The 9551-nt window shown below is 32.9% G+C and overlaps 1 protein-coding gene across 2 annotated transcripts in view; it reads right to left on the bottom strand.

Moving 5' to 3' along the window:
• TMEM55A (transmembrane protein 55A) overlaps positions 1-9551 on the bottom strand; it is a 48384-nt gene continuing 38833 nt past the window's right edge. For both annotated transcript variants that reach the window (XM_011937066.1, XM_011937065.1), the window contains exons 6-7: positions 2373-2463; positions 1-1541 (exon numbers count right to left, since the gene is read on the bottom strand). In XM_011937066.1, coding sequence (XP_011792456.1) covers positions 1398-1541; positions 2373-2463 — 235 coding nt within the window. In that variant the 3' untranslated portion in view covers positions 1-1397. The remainder of the gene's footprint in view (positions 1542-2372; positions 2464-9551) is intronic.

Genomic DNA, 9551 nt, shown 5'->3' with positions numbered 1-9551 from the left:
TTTTTTGAACAATAATCTTTATTAGTGTATTTTTAAAGGTACATTATAATCCTGAGCTACAGCATTTATACATTTGTCATTTACTCTTTGAAGTGTACATGTATTTTGCTTCAAATTCTGTGATGAGTACGTTTTTATACTAATCAGTAACATAATTTAACATATTAGTCTTATCTCTGGAATCACCAATTAATTTACTCAGATGATCTCACTGTCTAATTCTACTACATTTAAAGACTGTAGAACATTTGTGATTAAGCAATTTCTTTTTCAAAACTGCAAAGATGGGCAGTGCGAGAGCTGATTCCATAAATTTCCATGAATTCTTAAGAAAACTATGTTGTTCTTTATCTCTGATCTATTTTCTTGAATAATTTGGGTAATTACCTGATCAGTTACCTTTGAGAAGAATAGTAAAAGTACCTCTAATCTCAACATTTTAGCTACTGTAAAATGTCATAAGCTTCCTTCAAATATAAATAGTACATAATTACCTCAATAAGAAAAATTTACCATGATCTAAGGAAAAGGGGCACAACCCAATGTAAATATATCTTTGAATAAATGGTTAAGTATTAGAAAACATATTATGTGAAATACTTCCTCCAGCCTCTATAAAGGAATACATAGAGCTGATAAACATAAATTCCATAAATCCAGACCAGATCTTTTATAACTGGTAATAAAAAGACAAAAATGAGAGACAAAGTCCTGCGATCTTTGAGAAAAGACATTTATCCAACGTCTCCAACTGTGGACAAATAAATATTCATTCTTGTATTTTAAATTACTACCAAAATATTTTATCTTTCTACAAACAACACAAAACAAGCATACAGTATCTAGAAATTTTTTTTTCCTCTGACAAGAATGTCAAGTCTTTGAAGGTACACTAAATTTTCTTTTTCCTGAATAAGGTCACTATAATCTTAGGTTAAAGTTACAGTAAGCAGTTCAAGCAAAATGCATATTGCTTAGGTTTTAAGCAAGCAATTTTGATACTGTTTAAAATGTAAATATAAATGTGAAACTATTGTAGAAATATTTATAAACACTTAGGAATACTCACATATCAGCAAGTAATGAAATAACTTATTTAAAAATAATAAAAGGGTGAGAGTAAATGTAATGTTTGGTAACAAATCCAAAAATATCTATAAGAGATGTAAAAGAACATGAAAAGGCTTTATTATTCAAATGTTGAAAACCTAGCAGCAAAACAATTTGCATATAATGTAGTGCAATGAGCATTTGTTCATAAAAGACTCCCAAAGTCTTGAAACTATTATACATAAACCGGAATGGAATCCATTAGGATAAATAATTTAAAGATGTCCAGAGTAGCTTACCAAGAACTGCTAGACACTCTCACCTGCTTCACTGAATCATAAACAAGCTTATGCAAAACTGTGTTCTGGATAACTGACTCTTATGGCTCCCCAATAACAAGCTCGGATAAGGCAGATCAACCCTAGGAGATAAGCAATTGCCCAAGAAACATAGGTTGCTCGAAATCGCCTTGCAAAATCTTGGGTGCCAACCTAAAGTAAAAAGCAATATAAAAACAGAAGATTAGAAACTTTAAGAAAATATCTGCTTAGAGAACTTGTATCAGCTTACATGTGATTGTTATGAAACATACCCCCAGACTGAATACACAAAGTCCTTATAAGAGTAGGTGTATTTGTTGACTGCAACTGATAGACCATACTGCTACTTGCATTAACTACAAATGTTATGAAGTAAACAAAAAAGCACACTAAACTATATTATCTCTACAACGAATTTAATCTATGTAACTTCTTACTATCATGGGACACAAATAGGACATTGGTAATAATAAGGGACTAGTTGTACTGACAAACAAAGGAGCATGGAAATGGCAGCAAAAGGGATTATCTTCCTCTTCTGGCATAATCCCCATGCTAACTGCTCAGCTCCACTCTCCCCTAAAAATAAGCCATCCTCATATTGGTAATAAATCACTGCTTGATTTGGATAAAGTGAAGAGTGGTTTTTCAGATCTCTGTAGCTGAATGAATGTTGCGTTGAATAATAAGATACCCCATAGCTATATAAAATTAGTTCTGGCACTGAATTTTTTAAAAATGGGCTTTTGCTAAATAGATGATAAAATCTCCAACAGTAAGGACTTTTGGAAGTACAAAGACACCATTTCACCTGGATGGGCGAGTTCAATCAAAAAGAGATCCATGGATTGGGTTTCTGATTGCTTATAATCATTCAGAAGCTTCCAGGGCTGGCATGCCAAGGATGCAGACTCTTCAGGGATCCCTGAAGGTTGTTGCAGGCCTCAATTGACTACTGATAAAGTTGAGAGGACAGAATTCTAACATCAAAGTAATACTCACAGTTAATCCAACTCCAATGAAAATACATATCATTCCAATGGTAATGTATGCACAGCAGCGTCTTCGTGGAAGTGCACTACCCACTGAGGAGCTGCAAATTCATGAAAGCAAAAGAGAACATTAAGTATTTACATAAAAATTCTCTATTTCATTTTTGTGAGTTCTTATCTATGGCTTTAGTAATATTATATACTTTTTATTCATTGCTTCAACTTTATAGACAAGAACATGCATTAAACATGTCATTTTTAATGGATGACAAAATCGTTCAGGGTGAATTTGTGATATTATTGTGGCTTTAAACAAAATTCAAGCCTTGGTCATTGATAATATCCACAGAAATCCACTGTAGTACCTGCTAATCTCCCAAGATAAAAGTTTATTTCCAAACAATCTACTTCGGAATGTAAAAGAGCTATCTTACAAATAGCATTTGATTTTTTTTTTTACAGTTAAAACAGTATGTGTTTATGTTAAAAATTTAGAAAGTAGAATAAAAAGGAAAGAAACAATAAAGAAAAAGGAAAAGAAAAAATTACCTATAATCCCAATATCATAAAATAGTCACTCAGTATTTTTGCATACTTTCCCCTAGCCAATTTTGTACCTTACCAATATATAGCATGAACTTTTTCCCATAATATTCTCAAACTAAAATTCTGATGAATATAACATAGTTAACAAATTTTCTACTATTGTACATTAAAGTGTGTTCATTATTATACATATCATTTAAAAGCACTGTGCTTATTTTTAATCATTCTTAAGATTTTTAAATTTAGAATTAGGATTACAAATTAAAGGGATTAAACTTTTTGAATTGTTTTTAATACATACTGCTAAAACCCCTCTACTGTGCTACTCAACTGAAATTCCTAATCTAATAGTAATAACCCTCCCCATTTCTAATTGTGGTAATTTTCAAAATGATATAAGTAATAGCAGAGATCAGTAGCCAAATTAGCACTTTCTTCTCTGTCTTAACATACATATATTTATTACTGTATACCATACGCAAGGCATCTTGTTAGTGAATGACACTGAAGTATCTGATTCACCTTTGTGAGGTCAGTGTCAAGATTATGCCTAACATATAATAACTTCTCAAAGAATGTCTGATGAATAAGTAAAATACAGAAATTCATCACTTACTAGGCATGAATTAGAAACATGCGATTCCAAATAGGTTAATTTTGCATACAAAATTATTTCCTTTAATTTCCAAATCTTTTTGAAAAACTGATGAAGTTTGTTGCAAATATACCATAGTAAATTTTTCTGGATACTTGAGCCCAAACACAAACATCTGGATGACATGGGGACCACCATTAATTACTATATTGTACAGCTTGCTATCTAGAGTTACTAGGGCATGTAGAATTCATTGCCTTTATGTAACATTTAGCCCTAGTCTATTTTTGGTTTTAATTTCTATGCATCCACTGGTGGTTTTTCCTGCCTTATACATCACAACTGGTTGTTTCTTATCATTGCTCGTGTATCTGCCTTTGGCAGTTTGTAATATACGATTCACTAGAAGCCAACTAAGCTTATTAGAATTATGTATTGAATAAGTCAAAAGTTTCTAAGTGAATATTAGAGCAGCTTTTCTGTGAGCCAAGAGAATACACTTTAGTACATTAATTTCAGCGCATAAATTCTGCTTAGAAAATCCGTGCTCTTTTTTCATCACTCAAATTAAACAGTCACTACATCTGAGAAATCTTCTCAGAAAAAAATAACCTACTGCTACTCTACAACTCAAGTGCCATCTCCTCACAGGATAAGGCAATGACCAACAAGCACCTATTAATCATAACATCTCTTACATATTTAATACATATGTGGCATCTACATGCAATATATATTACTGGTACAAAAACAGACACACAGATCAACTGAACAGACTAGAGAACCCAGAAATAAGGCCACATACTTACAAACTTACAACTATCTGATCTTCGACAAAGCTGACAAAAACAAGCAATGAGGAAAGGATTCTCTATTCAATAAATGGTGCTGGAATAACTGGCTAGCCATATGCAGAACATTGAAACTGGACTCCCTCCTCATACCAAATTTAAAAATTAACTCAAGATGGATTAAAGACTTAAATGTAAACTATAAAACTATAACAACCCTGGAAGACAACCTAGGCAATGACATTCTGGACATAGGAACAGACAAAGATTTAAAACTATAACAACCCTGAAAGACAATCTAGGCAATGCCATTCTGGACATACGAACAGGCAAAGATTTCATGATGACGACACCAAAAGAAACTGCAACAAAAGCAAAAATCGACAAATGACATCTAATTAAACTAAAGAGCTTTTGCACATCAAAGGAAACTATCAACCGGGTGAACAGACAACCTACAGAATGGGAGAAAAATTTTGCAAACTATGCATCTGACAAAGGTCTAATATCCAGCATCTATGAGAACTTAAGAAAAAAACCCCGCCCTTTAAAAAGTGGGAAAGGACATGAGCAGACACTTTTCAAAAGAAGATACACATGCAGCCAACAATTCTGTGAAAAGAAGCTCAACATCACTGATCATTAGAGAAATGCAAATAAAAACCACAATGAGATACCATCTCCCACCTGTCAAAATTAATACTATTAAAAAGTCAAAAAATAACAGATGCTGGCAAGGTTGTAGAGAGAAAGGAACATAACATTCAGAAATTCAGAACACAGAAGTTTAAAAAGAAGTTTATTCTTCTAGCATCTGAAACTTATAGATAAAGGTAGAGCCTAGGGTTGGTAGTCCGCTCTATTCCCTGATGAACTGGTATTGCCAAACTCTACACAGGTAACAACGTTCCTGCCAGTTGGCTTTTCCACTCAATTCAAAGAGGAGAGAGAAAAAGACAGGTAATTTTGTCTTTAAGGAGAGCATCAGAAAACTGGACTCATCACTTTTGTTCACATTCCATTGGTCCTAACTTAAACACGGCCACACTGTCTGCAAGACAGGCTAGGAAATCCATCTTTAGCTGGGTGGCTAGTCAAATTCAGAGGTATACTAATAAAAAAAAAGAAGAGAACAGTAGTCTCTGTTATTTTAATTGATATTAACATTACACTTTAATGTTGGCTAGTGTTTCCCTGGTATGTCTTTTCCTTTGGTTAGTGATTCATGGTTGTATCTTTTTCTATCCTTATGCTTTCATTCTATGTTCTAATATTTCATGTGTTCCTTGTTCAAATTGTATATAGCTGTTCTTACATCTAGTCTTACCATTTCTGTTAAGTTTTACTAGCAAGATTAGTCTGATGATATACATGGACTATTTCTGACATCTTATTTTGGCTTTCTACTATGCCTGTATTTTCTGCTTTCCTACCTTTATTTCCAGACTTCTTTTATATTGACCATGACTCTTTTATTTCATTTTTCTCTTATTATTCCGAAAGTTTTATAATTTATTTCATTCGTTTGGCAGTTGCACTTAAAATTTTAACTTATATACCCTTTAAAAACTAAAGTCAATCATTAAATCCACCTTCCTGATAAATACAAGGATTTTAGAAATTTTTAACTCCAAACATTCCACTAGCATCTTAATGCTATTGTTTTCCAATATTTCAGTTTTATTGTATTTTTGTTTCTCAAAATTCATTAGCATTAATATAACTGATATTGTCATTTTTGCTATTTTATATAGTCAGTGTTTCTGGTGAATTGTCACAATTTCTTGGTTTACCTTTCTTTCCTGCATTGCAGAAATTTCTTCTGGAATATTTGTTCATATTCCCTAGTTCATCATTCAGCAGTTTTTTTAGTAAGAGTACCAGGATGGTAGATACCCTAGGTTTTGTTTGTTTGTAGGTTGGTTGGTTTTGCTTTTGAAAATATATTTATTTTACCTTCATTATTCTTTGATGGTTTAGATAGGTGTATAATACCAGTTTGACAGTTAATTTCTCTTAGTATTTTTGATGTATTTTAAAACTTGTTTTCTGGCTTCTCTTTTTGCAGTTGAGACATTTGCTGACAGAACTGTTATCCTTTTCTTATTGAAAATATGCCTTTTGTCTCTCTGCTTTTAATTACCTTCTATTTCTCTTAGGTTTTCTACAATTTCACTGTAACACATTTACTTATCCTGCTTGGATTTCATTATTATTTTTGCATATAAAAATTCGTATCTTTCATAGATCTGAAAATTCTTTGAGATTATCTCCTAAAATGCCATATCCCATTCTTTATTTGTTCTTTCCAGATCAGATATATAATAGGTATCTTAATAATATATTTCCTCTTAATCTTACATTCATCTTTGTCTCTCTATGCTGGATTCTGGGTAATTCACTTACCTCTATCTTCCAATTCACAACTTTAGTCTTCACCTTTAGCTGATCTGTTCTTTAAACTGTATGTGCATTTTAATTTCTGTAATAATTTCTAAAAGTTCTATTGTTTCTTTCTATATCTATCTGGTTATTTTTGCAAATTTCTATTTGAGACAATTATAGATTCACAAGCAGTTGTAATAAGTAACACAGAGAAATATCATGTATCCTTTGCCCTATTTCCCCCATAGTAAATCTTGCAAATTATAATACAATATTATAAAAAGGATATTAATAATCATACAATCCACCAATATTCAGATTTCTCAGTTACATGAGTATTGATTTGTCTTTAAGTTTACGCAATTTTATCACATTTAGGTTCATGTGTCTATCGCTACAGTCAAAATAGAGAACAGTCTATCACTGTAAGGATCCTTTCATAATCACACCCTCCTTTCTGCCCATCCCACATCCTGTGCCTGCCACACCATCATTAATCTGTTCTCTATTTCTACAATTTTGTCATTTGAAAAATGTTACATAAATGAAATCTTACTGCAGGTAACCTTGTATAGCTAGTTTTGTTTTTTTTTTTTTTTTACTCAGCATAAATTCAATTCATCCAAGCTGTTGCATGTGTCAAATTTGCTACAAACACTCATCTATACATTTTTGTGAGTACCTGGTAATTTTTAAATAGTCTTATTTGTTTTCTCTTCTTTTTATTTTAAAATATCTTAGGCATACTTTTAACATACTCCATATTTAATAATTATAAATCTGAAGTTTTTAGAAGTCAATTACGCTGCTTGTGCAATGTTGATTATGCTTCTGGAATCTTGTTTCCTCCTATGACTAGTAACTTTTGTTGAAAACTATTTTGGCTGATCTTAATATTAAAAAAATCTTGGCATGCATAGTTTGGGGGTGCTTTCCTACACTCAGAACTTTCATTTGCTTTTCTCAGGCTCCCTAGACTGATACTAACCCTAAATTTTAAGTCAGTTTCTGGAACTAGGTTTTCCTAGATCACGTAAGTGATATAAAATATAAAACTAAATTCACTGTTCTTATAAATTTTTTCCTTTGCAATCTTCCTTTTCTGGTTGATTTCTTTTTCCTGACTTACTCTTTTCTGGGGGAAGAGTACTTTAAGTACTTTATTGGGAGGAGGCAGTATTCCAATCCCTCTACCTTGTGTGAGGCCAACACCTTCTCTCTCATTCTTCCAAGGCTCTAGATCCCTAGTATTGGCAAGTACCTTCAGGATAGTCCTGGTTGTCACTTAATCTTAATTTTTGGTCCCTGGGGATTTTCTTAACTGTCATATGAGCTGAGCTATGCATTTAAAAGGATGATTTTTACAGTTAATTGGCTTTTTATATTACTGGATGTGAAAATCAAGGGCATATACAAAAATGTGGACAGTGAATCTCCAAGCTGAAAAGACCATTCAATGCTCTCAAACATCTAACTATTCACTCTTCAAATTATTAATCTTTCGCTTCATAAAAATACCTTATGAAACACTAGGATTATGAAGAACACCGGGAAAATACTAGTGTAGCTAGTGCGATAGGAGTTTATAAGGGGAAAAGGTGGCGAACAATGTTCTTTATGTTACAATTTTCAGACAAGGCAGCCAGAGATGGCTTTATTACATGAGACTTAAGGATAGGGTAAAATGTGAATAGATGGGGGAGTAAGTCATTTCAGCTGATGACATTAGAATTGTTCAGGTGTGAAAAGAAAATGTGTTCAAGGAACAAGCAGCAGAATAACCCTTCTGCCACAGAAAGTTTCTACTGATGAATAGTAGAAGCAAGGAATGTTTCAGCTAATTTTTGAGGTTAAATAAGTGTTTTCTCGGTATAAAGGGGTGAGAAAAGGAGTAGCCAGGCCATTCTAGGTACAGCAGGATAAGACTCAGCAACAGAAGAAAGAAACTGCATAATATGTTTGTAGAAGTAGAAGTACAGTTTTTTGGGGTAGGAACAACTAGGTTGTGTATATAGAGGTAGAACAAAGCAAAGATACCACTAGAAAAGTTAGGCAAAGACTAACAGAAGTTTAGAGTTTGATTTTGGATTTTAGGCAATGGGCCGATAGCAAACCATATGGTACATTTATGCCAACGAGTAAAAGAAGTCCTCAGAATAATTTATATGAAACTAAATATACAAACCTAAAATAACAATGGAAATTGTACCTCTTCAGGTTGTGCAGCATACAACTTGCACAACTGTATGCCATGGCTACAAAATTGGGAGCCACTAAAAGATCTGATGCCAGAGAATCTAAAATGATATACGCATTTAGGGACTACTGCTCCAGTAAATGAATAGATAATTGCAGGATTGGAGGTCAAGAGATAAATTAGAAAACCAATGCAATAGTCCTGGTGAGAGATGCTGAATACATGAACTAAAGTAGAAATCATGAGAATAAGAGGACAGAATTAAAATGTCAAGGGACATAACTGATAGGATATTACCATTTAAATATGGAGAATGATGAAAATACACTAATATTTCTTGGTTGGTCAGTCGGACAGACAGGGTAACATTCATTAACATAATATATTCTTTTTCTAGAAATAATGTAGGGGTGAAAAAGAAAAACATAATATGTTTATCAATACACATGGGAGATTGGTTTGCAGAGTAAGGTGGGAATGTTGGGTCAGGTTGTGTTTGAAATGACCATGAGATACCAAGTTGAAATAACTCTAGGCTAGATAGCAAATAGAGATAGTATATTTACATCTGAAGCCCCAAAGAAATATCTGGGGTCAATTAATGGCATCTAAATGACATAGGAACATAAGAGAAAACCCGGATAAAGTGCAGTCAAGTTCCAACTTTGGAGAATA

Source organism: Colobus angolensis, unplaced genomic scaffold, assembly GCF_000951035.1.
Source record: "Colobus angolensis palliatus isolate OR3802 unplaced genomic scaffold, Cang.pa_1.0 Scaffold16, whole genome shotgun sequence".
In the NCBI taxonomy this organism is placed as follows: domain Eukaryota; kingdom Metazoa; phylum Chordata; class Mammalia; order Primates; family Cercopithecidae; genus Colobus; species Colobus angolensis.
Note: the sequence above shows the minus strand (reverse complement) of the source record. Positions and strands in the feature narration are given on the sequence as shown.